Genomic DNA, 14485 nt, shown 5'->3' on the forward strand with positions numbered 1-14485 from the left:
TATGCCGGAGCACATTAAGGCCTCTGACACATGGGTAGCAGCAGCAGCCTGTACAAGACACTTGGATACCTAACCCGCCTTAGACTGGAATGTCAATGAAGCACATGTACTCTCCACGTTTATTTGATACAAGTGTGAAATTGCTTAATTAAACTGAACGCTGTAGCCTCTAGATAATTTTAGTGTGCTCCTACATGGATAGATTAGTGTATAATGTTGAGGGATGATAAAGTTAGCACGTTTAAGCCTGAAGAAAAGAAATAAGCTAGCTAGTTTTGATACGTAAACAACAGAGCTGAACCTGATTAAGTTAAAAGTCAACACAGGACACAGAGCTTCCACTTGTTGGTGCACTAAGAAGCATTTAAAATTAGGTTACAAGCAATAGTCGTTTAGATTAAAGTTGGTTAGTGGTCAGATAATAAGTGGATGGATTTTAAAAACATTGAGGAGCTCTCTTAGTTTTGTAACCATCTGTCTGTTCAACCTGTCTATATGGAAATTTGAGTTTTTGCTATAAGATGGCATATTTATTACTGTCCCTCAAATAAAAAATACATAATATGCAGCATATCTAAACTGACATTGTTTTTATATCAGATGCCCTTCCAGGCACTGCCATTTATGCCTGGCACCAAAAAATATATTCATCATTTTACTGGTTTGAACAAAAACATTAAACATGTAATTAACATTAGTCAAAAGAGCCAGTCCAAGATTTCAAGTGTGTGAACTGTTGGAATCAGGGAGTTAAGTCAATATTTAAGTTTTATGAATAGCACCTGTGTCGCTGAAATGTCAATCAAAAGCCAGTGGAGTATTTCAAATCAAGACAATAAGAGATGGAAGTATATATGAAATACTCTTCTTCCATTTCTTAGTCTAATTCTACATGCAGGAGATGTTCTGCACTTCCATTAACCAAGTATCACAAGTTCTCTGCCAAGGCACTGACAGTACATAGTTGCAATTGATCAATAACCAGTCCCAAAACGGAACAGCACAACTTTGCACACGGCTTCATTTACAGAGCCTATGAATCAGCATAGTTTATACTTACAAATGGTCTTCTCCAGGGTTTGAAATTATGAAATTATGGGATCTCCAAAAAGTGCTTACATTTGTGTCCTTTGTGTCACTAGGCCCCTCCACATTCACACCACTTGAAAGATGGGATAAAGGGATGAAAATATAGTGTGCAAGGTGTGTGTTCTCACTTCAAATAACCCTTTTAGTTAATGAGATTAAAGACTGTGATGTTATGAAGGAGCAGTGTGTGTGGAATGAAGAGGTGGAGCTTCTTAAGTACTGATGAAATACACTGTAATACCACAGATATTGGGGAAACCAAGCCTCCTTTTGATCCAAAACTATATTTTGAAGGATAACACCTCCAACAGAAGCGTTACATTACCCAGTGCATGGCCAAATAAAAACTGCTAAAAGATGGAGTTGTTTGAAATGTCACAATCTATCTCACACAATTGACGTTTCCCATATCCAAACAATTTACCACATGTTTCAATATACTTTTTGCGAAACGGCACTAGATTTCCTCCACATTAACTATGCATAATAAACCCATCCATCCTTGTATAAACTATTTTCCTGCCTTCTCTTGGGAGTGATACTTGCACAGACTGCAGCTTGTAGGTCTTTGTTTACGACAAGCCTAATGTAATTATACTCACCACCTACATACGAATTAGCATGCAAAGCGTGTCGGAAAGGCTGAGAAATACATGAAGTGATGTGGCTCGGTGCAAGTATAGGTTAGCCTTTTATTCTTCATAGCGGCTTGATCCGTAACAAGGCCCTGTTTGAGCTCGCACATATAGAGGGCAGACATTAAAGCAGGACAGCAGGAAGAAGTCCAGTGTAGAGTTAGCCGCACGTTTACTCACACAAACACACACATAGGTTTCATAGCTGAGGTTTAACAGGCAGGGCCCTTATCTCGGCTGAACAAACTCCTCGAATGATGGAAATGTTCTCAGGATGTTATCTTGTCCTCTGTGGAAATGAGATAGCCAGCCACCTTTATCGCCGCCCTCAGACTCTGGAGGGCTCCGGACTGCCGTTAAAAACACAAGGGCCACTGGCAGTTAGCGGGAAGTGACCAACTGTCCTGGCAACTAGCAACACCAAGGGCGGTTAGGAAGTGATCCAACGACAATAAAAGGGAAAAGGATTCTGGCATGTACAGCTTGGATACAGGTTCTGTAAAGGTGCATGTACAAGTCCCCTTCTCTTTTTGGGTGCGATGAATGATCCAATGTCAAATCCAAGTTTACTTTCACTTTGAGTAAACGGAAGACACTTGCACTGTTTGACTGTAGGACATTAGCTACCTCCTCAGAGATGTCAATGGGCACGTGTGTGGAAAGGAGGGTCTATTAATTTGGTGCCTGGAGAAATATGAATAAATGAATCACTGAATCATTATTATTAACAGGAAAAATCAAGGAATCAAGCCTATTGTTCCATTTTGAATTTTTATAAAGAAATATTGTGCATTCAAAATATGATAATTTTATTTATTCCACACTACGCCACTATAATTACATCAGTGTAAATGGCTGAAATGCACAGCTAATTTCACAGCCCAAGCCAGAATCCAGCCACACATTAGGTAGTTTGAAAAAAAAAAGGCCTTCTGTCAAATCATCACTGTCTTTTTTTGTCGTACCATAGCAACACAAATCTTATTCTTGTTGCTCTTATTTTCCTACTATCTGGCAAATCCACCTCTTGTTTTCAAAGCTTTTTTTTTTTCTTCCTCTCTAACAGGTGCAAAAGCTCTCAACTCCACACATCAAAGCGCCGTGTTGCACCTGCGAATAAATCAAATGCTCTGGATCCAGACTGGAGGCCCTCAGTCCCTACACCAAAGACGCACAATTCAAAGTGTCTGATTTGATATGCATGAAGGGACGGTCTTTGGTGGTCCAGCACTTGTTTACTGAGATGTGTCTTTTGTCCTTGGTGGAAGGTCTGATATTCCATCATCAAACTGTATTTACATATATTTGTTGCTTTGCGTCAACATGATAAAATGCATGCATGGCTCGCTGTAAAATGCATTCAGTGGACTAATATGTTGATGTTTTGCATAAGTGGTAGACTCTCGGGTCGACGTAAGTGGGCCTCAGATTGGTGGATTTTCTTTTTGTTAAGCAACTTTTTGATTAAAGTAAGCACACAAGGCCACAAATAATTGAAGTAATTGATTAAATCCTTCCTAAAGGCTGAACAATCAGATAAGCCCAGGTTGTAACTGATGTGAAAAGAATGTACAGAATTTTTAAACTTTATTAAGCTTGGAAATACCTACAAGTGCATTTTGAAGGTAGGGTACTGTCAGTGGTTATATATGTTGATCAGTATAAGTGTATGCTATGACAAAAGAATACATGTAGGTTATTCCAACTATCTACTGTCTCTTTTAATCTTACTGTTATTATTTTGTTGTTAATACAATACATAAGGCTTTATTTTATGGTGTTATTTCAGATATCCATTTTGCGTCTGACTTTTTGTCATTTTCTCACCACATCCTTTGCACCTGTCTCTATACTCATTACTCTTTAGTTAAAAGGTACTGGTCGCCTTTATGTGTCAAGTTGTGGCAAGTCGAAAACCAAGTGTAGTTTGCAACCTGACCTACTACTAGGATGGAGGTAGCAGACAGTCAAGACCAGACACATCCAGCTGCCAGTCTACTCACTGTTAATGAACTCTGCCTTAAAGTTCAGGGCAAAAAACAGCACAAACTAACATGTTGAATATTGTGCATTAGTGGAGAGTAAATTGAAAGTAAAGTACATATCCAGCCATAAGAATAAAGTTGATGGACTAGTTTGTGACCTAGTAGTGGTAGTGGCATTAATAGTAGAAAATAATTTAAAATGGGACACTTAGCTTAAAGTGAAGGTACACTTTATTATCCCCGTGGGTAAATTTGTCCTCTGCATTTGACCCATCCTTCAATAGTGCTGGGACATCTCATGAGGATGTGGTATACGTGTTTTGGGCTTAGTTGTATGACTAGTGTAAGTGTGCTTGTAGTAGCAGAATTCATAGTAATATCTAGGTCCCGTTACATCTTGTGTATTTCAGTTTCTGCTAAATATATAGTCACAATTTAGCCGATAATTGCAGCCATTAAAGAGGCACTATGTATCTTTACTAGTGGTCTGGTTCTACACCTGCTTGGAAATGTAATTGCTTTGCCTTGAATGATTCACATTCTGAAATTAATATAAACATTATATATATTTAGGTCAAGCTACAAGTCAGGTCTGAGGAGAGGCGACTCCGCATACAGTAAATGACAATAAACAGCTATAAAAACACCTGTAAATTTAATAAAACCTAAGTAGAGAACCATATTGTCCAGGGTGATAAGCATGTGGCCGCCTAACAATACACCAGAAAAGTTACACAGTGCACCTTTAGCTGATGTTTGGCCTCCTGCTCCTTACCTCTGTCTAATAGTTTCATAATAAAGTCATATGCCTAACAGTGCTCATATTCTGCTGAATTCCTCTGCCATGTAGCCTACATTAAATCTCCTTCAGGTGTGGTCCTATCACATTACACTGTATCCAGGGATCCAAAAATCTGATATTAGACAAGGCACTGGGTCCAGGTGGGTATAAAAACATCCCTGCAAGATATCCTTCACCTTTTAAAGTAGTCTAAGAAACTCCTCAAACGTCAGTGCTCCGGCTAATTACAGCAGCTAAAAGAGGCTTGAGAGAGAAAAGCCCACGTCTCCAGTGAGTGCTTAAAGAAAGAGGCAGCTGGTCACAGCGTCCTCGGGAGAGATACATCAGATATTGGAGAGAAGAGAGAAGGCGATACACTTCACTTAAGAGCCATTCTGCGCGTGTCACTGGCTCCCACGCTTTTCCCTTTCCCGCACAAACCCGCACACATTCAGAGCTTCATCCCTGAGGGGAAAACAAACCTTACAACACGGCTAAATTAAGCTTGATTTATTTTATATGCTCTAATTTAATGTATCAGTGTCGGTGTGCATTGGACAAAAATAGTATCTGGTTTTACTAATTATTTCCCCTGTGGCTCTTTCGCTCAGAGGGTGCGCATTTACGCTCAGGTTTCGGTTGTTACATTTCTCAAGCAACTTGGCAGCATCACAATCAGACACTCTTCAGGCAAAAAGGAAATCATCCGCGAGTGGCGCCCTCTGCTGACGATGCCAGTGCACTACAGAGCAGCACACAGGGCTTTGACAGGACTGTCTTACACTGGGTTGTCAGTGTCTTTGAATTGCAGTTCTACAAAAATAATAACCACACTAAGCTTGTGAAATCATTCTTACATTATATTGGTGAATGCCTAATCTCATCTATCTCTATAATTCATTTTAAAGTGGCAAATGTAAAGATATAATGAAGTTCATTATATCTTTACACACACACCCACCCACCGACCCACACCCCCCCCCCCCCCACACACACATTAAAGACTGCAAAAAAGTTAGCTGAAAGTAAAAATGACCCTACACTGTACATCTCCATCTCAAAGACATTAACCACTCCTTTGACGATAGTGAGGTACAGATCTTAGCCAGAGAAAAGAAATTATTTGAGATGGAAGTTAAAAAGGCATTTTTTTGTTAGGAAATCCATTGTTGAAAATGGGGGCTTAGACATCATTTATAACTCCATCCTCAGACCTACATCAAAACAAAGAAAACAATAGTGTTATCCAGTATGTGACAGCACCCAGTAGGGGCCTGAATGAGTATGCAAAATGTGACTCGGGCACAGTTCACACTTCGTGTAGGTCAGTAGACCTAGCTAACAGAGAGAGACTGTAAGCAAACAGCTGTGTTAGATTCAGTGTAGTTAGCTCCTGTCTTCAGGCGGATATAAGGCAGTGTCCAGCAGTAATCTGACCAGAACTGAAGTCACTTGGATGAGTGGCAAAACATCTTCACTCTAATAACTTTTGTCCAGTTGAACAGAATTTTTCTTGTTATGCAGTAAATAACAAATATCTTTACAATGTTCCTTTCTGCAAGTTGATACATTACACATTATACTACAGCTAAAAGGTAAAGTAAATGACCAATGTATCTCCAGTGGTTTTGTGCAGTGAATGTGAAGTGGCCCAGATTATAGATTGTTATGTTAATAAATGAAATCATGGTGCAATAATGTGGTGCCTCGTGTAACTCCATAATTTGTTATTTATCTGAATGGACTGTGATTTTATGGTAAAAAGTATGGTATAAATCATACTTCTCTCTGAAATGTAGCTTTCCATTACTGAACATCCCATGTAAGTGATTATCAATGTGCCACCGATCTTTGGCTCCTGTTGGTAATAATGACAGTGTCCCGATTGTGTGCGTGTTTTTTTACATATGTATATGTGCATTTATGTGTATCTGTATATGTAGATGCATGTATTCATATGTATATGGGTGTATGTGTATGTAATTTATATATATATATATATATATATATATATATATATATATATATATATATATATATATATATATATATAATATATTCATATATATATGAAAATAAACAATTCAAAACTACAGCCTATATTTTTTTTCTTAGCTTAAATAATGTGTGTGCTGCTGACCATACATTGTTTAATATTCAGATCTTTTTTGTTAAACTGAAATCAATGTGTGGTAGAAGATAATGCTAGAAGAGTTAAACAAAAAACCATGATGTATTATGTATTGTGTACATAACCCATTCAAGCCATTGTCACTTGTCTGTTTTGTGAAATGTTTGGGTTGTTCCTCTTCCTGCCAGGGGACTGCATGTAAATAAGGCTAACTCCAGTACAATGCATCAAGTGGCATCACATGGTCCATTTTGAAATAAATACATAATAATAATGATGCAATTTATGACTGACAACACTAAAAGACAAAAACAATAATATAATTCATTTGAATCATGTCATTTTTTTATGCATAGATTACGTAATTATTCAATCAGATTCTCCTGTTGAATACACGTTTAGGTAGGACAAGATACTTGTATCATTAAGTACTAGACTAGAAATATATTTTAAAAGTATACTGGATACATTTTAATCAGGTCTGTTTGCCACTGCTCTATTTTTATTCTTGTTCTTTAGTATTTACAAATGTTTACAGTGTAGAGAGATCATGCTCTTCCAAACCACATGAAATAGTCCTCTCCTTGGGCCTGGGCAGCCAGTCCTGACTTGTGCTGGTGGTTGTGGGGAAACCTCCTGTTGCTGTTGGGCTCATGGACCTGCTTCTCCACATAATCGCCCTTAAAGATACTCATGTTCTCTCCAGGTTTGGTCTCTGCGCCCTCATGGCACAGGTAGAAATGGGACTTGTGCTGGTTGTCCTGAAAGTGCACCTGACGGACGCCAATCTAAAGACAAGTTACAAAGTCTTTTCAAACCAAATTCTGAGATAAGAGATGAATATTTGGGTGTTTGTTCTTACTTGACTATAGACGAGGATGCTGTCTTTTAAGGCATACTTGTTGTCATGGTCGGAGTAGGGATATTTTCTGGATTTCTGTGGAGAAAAAAAAAAGTAATATTTAACATGACACAAAAAAGACATCAGTAAATTTTTCTCTGTATTGAAATTTAAATTTTTCTGGAGGCACATTTTATAGCCCTGGATTTGTTTGTGAGTCTGATTATAATTTATTTATATAATATAATTGTTAATAGTGACATCATGGCACAGTCATTTGACAGAGACAGTCCACTTTCACACGAGCTTGTACAACCACTGACTTTTGCAATGTCTGCATCACTTTCCTCACCCGTCACCTGTCCTCCATCAGACGAGGCCCGCCCCGAGCTGGGAAACTACACCATTCTGCAGTTTCTTGGGGAAGGAGCATATGGAAAAGTGTTCAAATGCTTCAACTCCACCACCAAAGAGGTGGTGGCAGTGAAAGTATTTGAAGATGATTATGAGATGCAAGTGGAGTTGGACAACATGGGGCTTCATCTCAGACCTGGAACAGGGCATGAATATGATGTGTGACGGATATCGTGCTCCTGAGGTAACCCTGGGTGCTCCCCTGTCCAAGGCCCTGGAGATCTGGAGCCTGGGCTGCTGCCTTGGAGAAGGCTTCTTAGGCTGCCAGCTGTTCTCTGACGTGTCCTCCTATGACCACCTGAGGACCATCATCCATCTCCTTGGACAACCCAGTGATGAGATGCTGCAGAGAAGTGTCTACGCTGATAAATACTTCCTCCAGACAAACATCCAGTGGAGATTCAAGAGCCCCATCGAATACCAGGCCACAAACTGGAAAAAGCCTGAGGTCTCTGAGTGTGAATTGGACCAGTTTTCAAATCTAGAGGAAGCCATAATGCTATGGGCTGATGGCATGGACAAAGATGCTGTGTTAGACTTGGAAGTTTTCCTTGATTTTCTTAAAAATCTTCTCCATGTCGACCCTGAGAAGAGGCTGACTGTCGGCCAAGCCCTAAGGCACCCGTTTATAACAATGGAACACCTGATCAACAGTGACAGTGAATATGTCCAAAGTGCCTCAGTCAGCAGCCTCAGTCCTCTACAGCTTCACTCGAGAGTCCACAGTCGTCTCTGGCCTCTGGAGATTTGAGCTCTCCTCCTGAGGACCATCATGTGTCGTCTGAACCTGAGGAATCTGACTGGTCCTACAGCCTTGTGACTGAGACTGACATAGACTCTTTCATGGGAAATGATGATGTTTCCTTCAACCTGTGCATGGACACAAACATCACTGACCCTGATCTGCTCTGGGACAAAGGACCCGTCCTGTTCTGGTTTGAGATGGACCAGAGTGATGAGGTCAGCTCCTGTTTAAACGAGGAGCATACGGCTGAACCTGAACAGGCTGAGATCGCTGTTGCTGACTCGTCAGAAGAGGCCAATACTGCAAACAATAGTGTGGACAAAGGACCCGTCCTGTTGTGGTTCGAGATGGACCAGTGCGTGTGCAACAATTGTGTGCACAAGAGCACCTCCGTCTGGTCAGGCATCAAGAAAACGTTTGGAGATGTAATTTACTCCGATCCATGGCCCCTGTGCGCCATTGCTTCACCTCCAGAAGGCATTAAAAGGCGCCACTGTAAACTTATATATATTTTTTTAATGTTCATTAGCATTCAAATGTGTTCATGTATTTGTATTTTGTTTTTTTTCTAAAATTCAACTATACAATTTTAAATAAATAGACAAATGACTACAACATATGCTTGAAATGCATTTAGCAGGAAATTGTTGAATTAATATAAAAATAGAAAACTGTAAATTGAAGATCTGCAACAGAGCAAATATTAATTCATATTATGTTAAGTGGCACTGACCACTTTATAAAGTTGCGTGCACCACAGTACTGTAACAGTTTAATGCTTAAATTTCCCTCAACCAAAGCTGATAGTATTACATGTTGAGGCAGTTACACACAATGTTTTGTGAACATAGAACATATTCAGTATTAGGGCTTGGACCATAAAGACTATTCAGATGTGAGCTCATACCTCCAATACTCACTACATCTATAGTACTGTTATATACATTTGCTTTTGGGGAAACTGGGACTACTGTGTACAGTACTTGAATAAATGTTTCTATCATTTTGTGTAGATATGTTTTAAAGCATTTCTTTAGGTATACAGTTGTCCCTCACTATAATGTGATTCACCTTTCGCGGCCTCGTAGTTTCCTGGAAATTTTTAGTGCAATTTTAATGCTTTGTTGTTGTTTTTTTGTACAGAGTATGAACATGCATTGTGTTCTGCATCCTGATTGGCTAAGGGACTGTAGACCATTGCCCATCAGTCTCCTGTACAGTACAGAATGTGTTCAGCCAAATTTACATAATTGTTCGATCACAATGTGACTCTGAAGTGCTGTATGTATGCACATTTTCTCCCCGACAAAACCCACAACGTTGATTCGTTACGTTCTGCACCGACAAAGGCATCTACAAAGGTTTGGACTTTGAGAGTGTTTAAACAAGAGAGAAATGTGAGAAAATGTTAATGCCTGTCTGAGAAAAGTGTATAAAGTATGTGGTTAGGGGTTTTACAGTCTTAAAAAATATATAATAATTGTAAAAAATAAGGTTCACTACTTCGCAGATTTCACCTATTGCGAGTTATTTTTAGGAAGTAGCCCCCACGATAAACGAGGGACCACTGTAATTCATTTCTGTTATAATACATACATTCTTTTCTAATATTTAGAGATGGCAATATATCAATAAACTAAGTGTACAGAAGCTCTTGTTTGGATGCATTTGATACTGACAGGAAAGAAGACCAGGTAGTGTAACAGTTTTAAGTGTGCCATTTTTCAAGGCAACAACATGGTCCTTACAGGGTTTCAGTGTTTTATGTGATAGCGCCGAGAAGCCATGTAACACAAAGCACAATAGCATAGCCTACATTATCTACACACACCTGCTGAGATTTCCATTTAGGATAGCGCTCGATCTGCAAAGCCTGCGGCACTGTTGATTTCACTTGAGTCAGCATGATGCCAGTGCTGGTACAAGCATCTCGACTTCCCACCTCGCTCCCCGCTGAGTTTGGATGAGCGAACTGCATGAAAAAAAGACAAAGAACCTATAACTTTCTTTCAAGTGACTACAACTATACCAATTTTGTACAAAAGACAGCTTACCCATTTTCCACCACGGTTGGTTGGAGCAAACTGTCTGCCACCTTTTACCATTCTGACACATTGGAGATTTGATTGAGAGTTTAAACTACATGAGAGACACAATCTAAAAGTCACCAACTAATGCCAACACTGGTGACCATGGCAACTGGCTGTAAACAAACAAACCTGAAATGTGACCTTGGTTTGTCATGGAGATGTGCAAGGACACGTTTGCATACACTTTCATTTAACAGACATTTAATGAGATAGAAAATTGACAATTTAATTAATACATGCAATACATTTAATTAAAGCAGAAATGTATAATTAAATATTTTCTCAGTGCAATAAAACAATTCAAAATAGAAGATAACTTTATAATATAAAAAAAAAATATATATGATAATTAGGTCCCAGAATTAAGCTATGAACAAATTATAAAAGATTAACCAGTTAAATAAGAAAAGCAGAAGTGTCTGCCAGAAATTAGATTTTTGTCATAGCTGAAGCCTAGTGGAGATTATTTTTATTTAAATGCGACATTTCTTGTGTGAAACTGAATTAAAATCAAATTCAGTCAGAACAAGAACAACTTTCAGCCAATATTAAAGTATGTTTTTGTATTGCATAATTTAATTGTTCAGTATAATTCCAACAAGAGTTAGCATGTACATTGTAAAATGTAAATGCATACACAGTCATTTGAGTACTTCACTTATGTGTAGTACCACTCAATGGCATCACCTCAGGAACAGTTGGCTTGTCCGTTTCCTTGTGTTTCTTAATGTATCTGAGCAACCGGTGCCACCTGAGAATGGAAAGAAACTAAATTTGTGGATGATGTATATTAATTCATATTATGCTAAATTGAGGAGCTTTTACCCATTTTATTATACAGAAGTTTTATTGCCATTGTCAAAATTCACAATCTAGAAACTTGCTTTAGCAGTACGGTGCAACATAAAAAAATAAATAATAACAGTAAATATGAACTATTGTAAAATAAGAAATAAGGTAAATAAATATGGAGTTTGATTTATAAATACTGTAATTTCACTTTTTATTAAGGGGAATAACCCCTTGAGATGAGGTAAACAACAGTGCAAAACCATCAGTGGTAGATTAATTATAGTTATTTATAAAACCTCTTACCTGTATTATAAAGTATTCATGAGTCCAACAACAGAAGGGAAGAAACTCTTCTTGTATTTAAGTAAACATACATTTATATGGCTTATAGTATACTCAATAGCAAGTAAAAGTACTACTGCCAAATTTGTACTTCAGTAAAGGTAAAAACTAAATATGCATAAAAATATTACTCAAAGTACTAGTTACTATTTTATGCAATGCAATGCAACAGCATTTTAGGTCAGTCTTGTATATAAAACATGATTAATCCAACAGTTTAAAGCTAAATTATGATGTTTTAAACCACAATCTGCATATTCTTTGAGTTCTGGCCAATCAGAGCAGGTCATGCAATGCTGTTATTTGTGTTTGTAGGCATAGAAGAATAAAGTGGTGACAGTGGGGGTAAAGTTGTGCGGTGGATTGATTGTGATGTAATCCTATGATTTTAAATGTAGCTAAAAATTGCATACAACAAGAACACAGATCATACTAAATATTAGGACAGAACCATAAACACTATTCATATGTAAGCTCATACCGCTCTTGCGTGTTGTTGTATTCATTGACCCTGCAGGCCTCCTCGCTCCTCCTGTCCATCCAGAGCTGCAGTAATCGGTCGTTCTCTCTTTGGAGCTGGACCAGTGCCTCCTTCAGTCTCTCCTGCTCCATGTGTAGTGACGCCAGCTCCTTAGACTGACACTCCACAGTAAACTCATACTCTACCAGAGTAGACTTAAGGCTCTTACTGCCTTTTGCTAAACGGAGAGCCTCTTGGTGGTAGTGGGAAACTCTGGAATAGATAGTAGTGATATTGGCAGTGGCATTGTGATAAATATGTTTCCGAAATTGTGATGAGTTAAATTACCGTGATTGCCAGTATTGTATTTCAGCTTCTTTTAAATACAACACAGCAGTAAGATCTGAGACTGTCTGAGAGAGCTGCAAAAAAAAATAAAAAAATCAATAATTAATCATCACATAGTTTTTGGCATGCCATTGGTGCAAAGTAATGGTAAAAGCGGCAGCCACCAGTGCAGAGTGTTATGTCCTTGACCAATCATTGTTTATTTGGTGAGTGGGAACTGGTGAATTGGGGTTGAAAAAAACAGACAAAAAAACAAAAAAAACAAGAGTTCATCATTAGTGTGTCTTTGAGTTGTGAATTACATCAAATTATGAGTTTCCCTGTCATCTCCAGCCATCATTTACATTACTAATTAATTGTCCAATCTGCATGAATACCTTTAAAGGGTTGATTTGAAAACATAAAAAACGCCAAATTAAGAGAGTTGGCGCATTCCTCCAAACTGGGAGTAGTAAATAAGAACTGGATCAATAACATTAATTTCTGTGACATCATGTGAAGCAGTAAACTGTTACTCTGTTATTGCCACAGGACAAATTGATCTAACTTTTACCACACATAGGCCATTGTATAGCCTATTTTATAATGAAGCACATTCCATGAGGCTGTTGCAATTTTTCAACCTCATATCAGGTTTATTTATGCAATGTTGTATACTTGGGACTTTTAAATTCACTTTGCTAATTATCACTTGCTATATAAGCTCCTGGTCTTCCAGAACACATTTTCTGCAAGCCTAAATGCTCATGAATCATTTTCCTTTCTATTTTAAATAAAATCTATCCAACCTTTTCCGCCAGGTGTTCACTCTCTCTCAGCTGCAGGTGAAGGAGTCTTGTTTGTCTCCAGTCTTCAACTCCAACTTTTTCTAGACTGTAAATACAGAACAACAATGAATGAAAATGCAATAGAAAACCAACCACAGTAAGAAAAACAAAATCAGACCTTTTAGTGTGAATCTCCTCCAAAACTTGATTGCGAAATTCAAAACACTCCTGTGTCTCAGACACTAAACACACAACACAAAATAAATAAACTCTGACTAGAAACACTTAAAACTGCGTGACTCTTACAGCATGTGAAGACTCCAGTAAAAGGCAGTTTCTCTGCTTTGTCCCTCTGCTGCAGTCCAGCGCGCACGTGACTTTTCCAACCCAACATTGTGGAAAAGCACTTCACAGGCACAATATTCACAAACTGCGTCTGTATTACTTAATCAGTCAGGCTAAATGTGGCATGAGGCAGGACACTGTCGTGTGTATAGCATCTCTTTGCAAAGTTTCACAGCTCCGCCCTGCTCTATCAGCTGCTTCACTCTCCTGCAGGACACAACAGCACGAGACTATCCGTCGTACATTTCTGCTGCCACCTACTGTCATCTAATGTCATTGATGACTGATCTAAAATCGTCCGATATTCTTGCACTGGTTTGATCATTATAAGTAGACAGAATTCTTTGTCAATAAAAATATATGATACATGTATGTTGAATGAGCCTAATTTATTGACTTGCGTTGTTGTAAGCGTAATATTGTTGAAATGTGTTCCTTATTTTGATCAATGAATTGAAAATTTTTAGATATTCGACAAAACATAATTACACAGTGAATGAAATATGATAATTGATTTAAATCTGCTGATATAATAAAGAATGTACTCACATTTTCTAGAACGTGCATGCTAAAAGTACTTCCGGATCACAGTGAAGCCCATTAAACTTTCCAATCGACATAGGTTTTTTATTTGGTTTTAATGTTAATTATTAACATGCTAATATCTTGAAGAAGTAAGCAGGGATTTTAAATAGAAAAGCAACTCATATTTACAGTAAA

The 14485-nt window shown here is 38.2% G+C and overlaps 2 protein-coding genes across 3 annotated transcripts; both read right to left on the reverse strand.

The window, feature by feature from the left end:
• Positions 1-7168: 7168 nt before the first annotated feature.
• On the reverse strand, positions 7169-10927 carry tex36 (testis expressed 36). Of its 2 annotated transcripts, XM_055227436.1 has the most exons (5): positions 10841-10922; positions 10676-10760; positions 10453-10593; positions 7484-7558; positions 7169-7409 (listed from the first exon to the last, which is right to left on the reverse strand). In XM_055227436.1, exons 2-5 carry the CDS (start codon positions 10724-10726, stop codon positions 7170-7172), a joined length of 507 nt encoding a protein of 168 aa, XP_055083411.1. In that variant the 5' UTR covers positions 10727-10760; positions 10841-10922; the 3' UTR covers position 7169. The 2 variants fall into 2 exon arrangements, with proteins under 2 accessions (XP_055083411.1, XP_033836160.1); XM_033980269.2 differs by having other exon boundaries at positions 10676-10927.
• Positions 10928-11224: 297 nt separating this feature from the next.
• si:ch1073-143l10.2 (uncharacterized protein LOC565165 homolog) lies at positions 11225-13948 on the reverse strand. The gene is made up of 6 exons (XM_055227435.1): positions 13727-13948; positions 13599-13662; positions 13442-13526; positions 12654-12727; positions 12327-12578; positions 11225-11462 (listed from the first exon to the last, which is right to left on the reverse strand). Exons 1-6 carry the CDS (start codon positions 13812-13814, stop codon positions 11366-11368), a joined length of 660 nt encoding a protein of 219 aa, XP_055083410.1. The 5' UTR covers positions 13815-13948; the 3' UTR covers positions 11225-11365.
• Positions 13949-14485: the final 537 nt, after the last annotated feature.

Source organism: Periophthalmus magnuspinnatus, chromosome 15 (assembly GCF_009829125.3).
Source record: "Periophthalmus magnuspinnatus isolate fPerMag1 chromosome 15, fPerMag1.2.pri, whole genome shotgun sequence".
Lineage (NCBI taxonomy): Eukaryota > Metazoa > Chordata > Actinopteri > Gobiiformes > Gobiidae > Periophthalmus > Periophthalmus magnuspinnatus.

What these genes read in the sequence shown, in the direction of transcription:
- si:ch1073-143l10.2 (XM_055227435.1), bottom strand. Translation starts at nt 13,814, where the DNA reads ATGTTGGGTTGGAAAAGTCACGTGCGCGCTGGACTGCAGCAGAGGGAC. An exon ending in GAGGAGATTCACACTAAAAG is followed by an intron (nt 13,527 to 13,598) that starts GTCTGATTTTGT and finishes CTGTATTTACAG; the next exon opens with TCTAGAAAAAGTTGGAGTTG. An exon ending in TACAACAACACGCAAGAGCG is followed by an intron (nt 11,463 to 12,326) that starts GTATGAGCTTAC and finishes TTCCATTCTCAG; the next exon opens with GTGGCACCGGTTGCTCAGAT.
- tex36 (XM_033980269.2), bottom strand. Translation starts at nt 10,726, where the DNA reads ATGGTAAAAGGTGGCAGACAGTTTGCTCCAACCAACCGTGGTGGAAAA. An exon ending in CCAACCGTGGTGGAAAATGG is followed by an intron (nt 10,594 to 10,675) that starts GTAAGCTGTCTT and finishes TTTTTCATGCAG; the next exon opens with TTCGCTCATCCAAACTCAGC. An exon ending in GCATCCTCGTCTATAGTCAA is followed by an intron (nt 7,410 to 7,483) that starts GTAAGAACAAAC and finishes ACTTGTCTTTAG; the next exon opens with ATTGGCGTCCGTCAGGTGCA.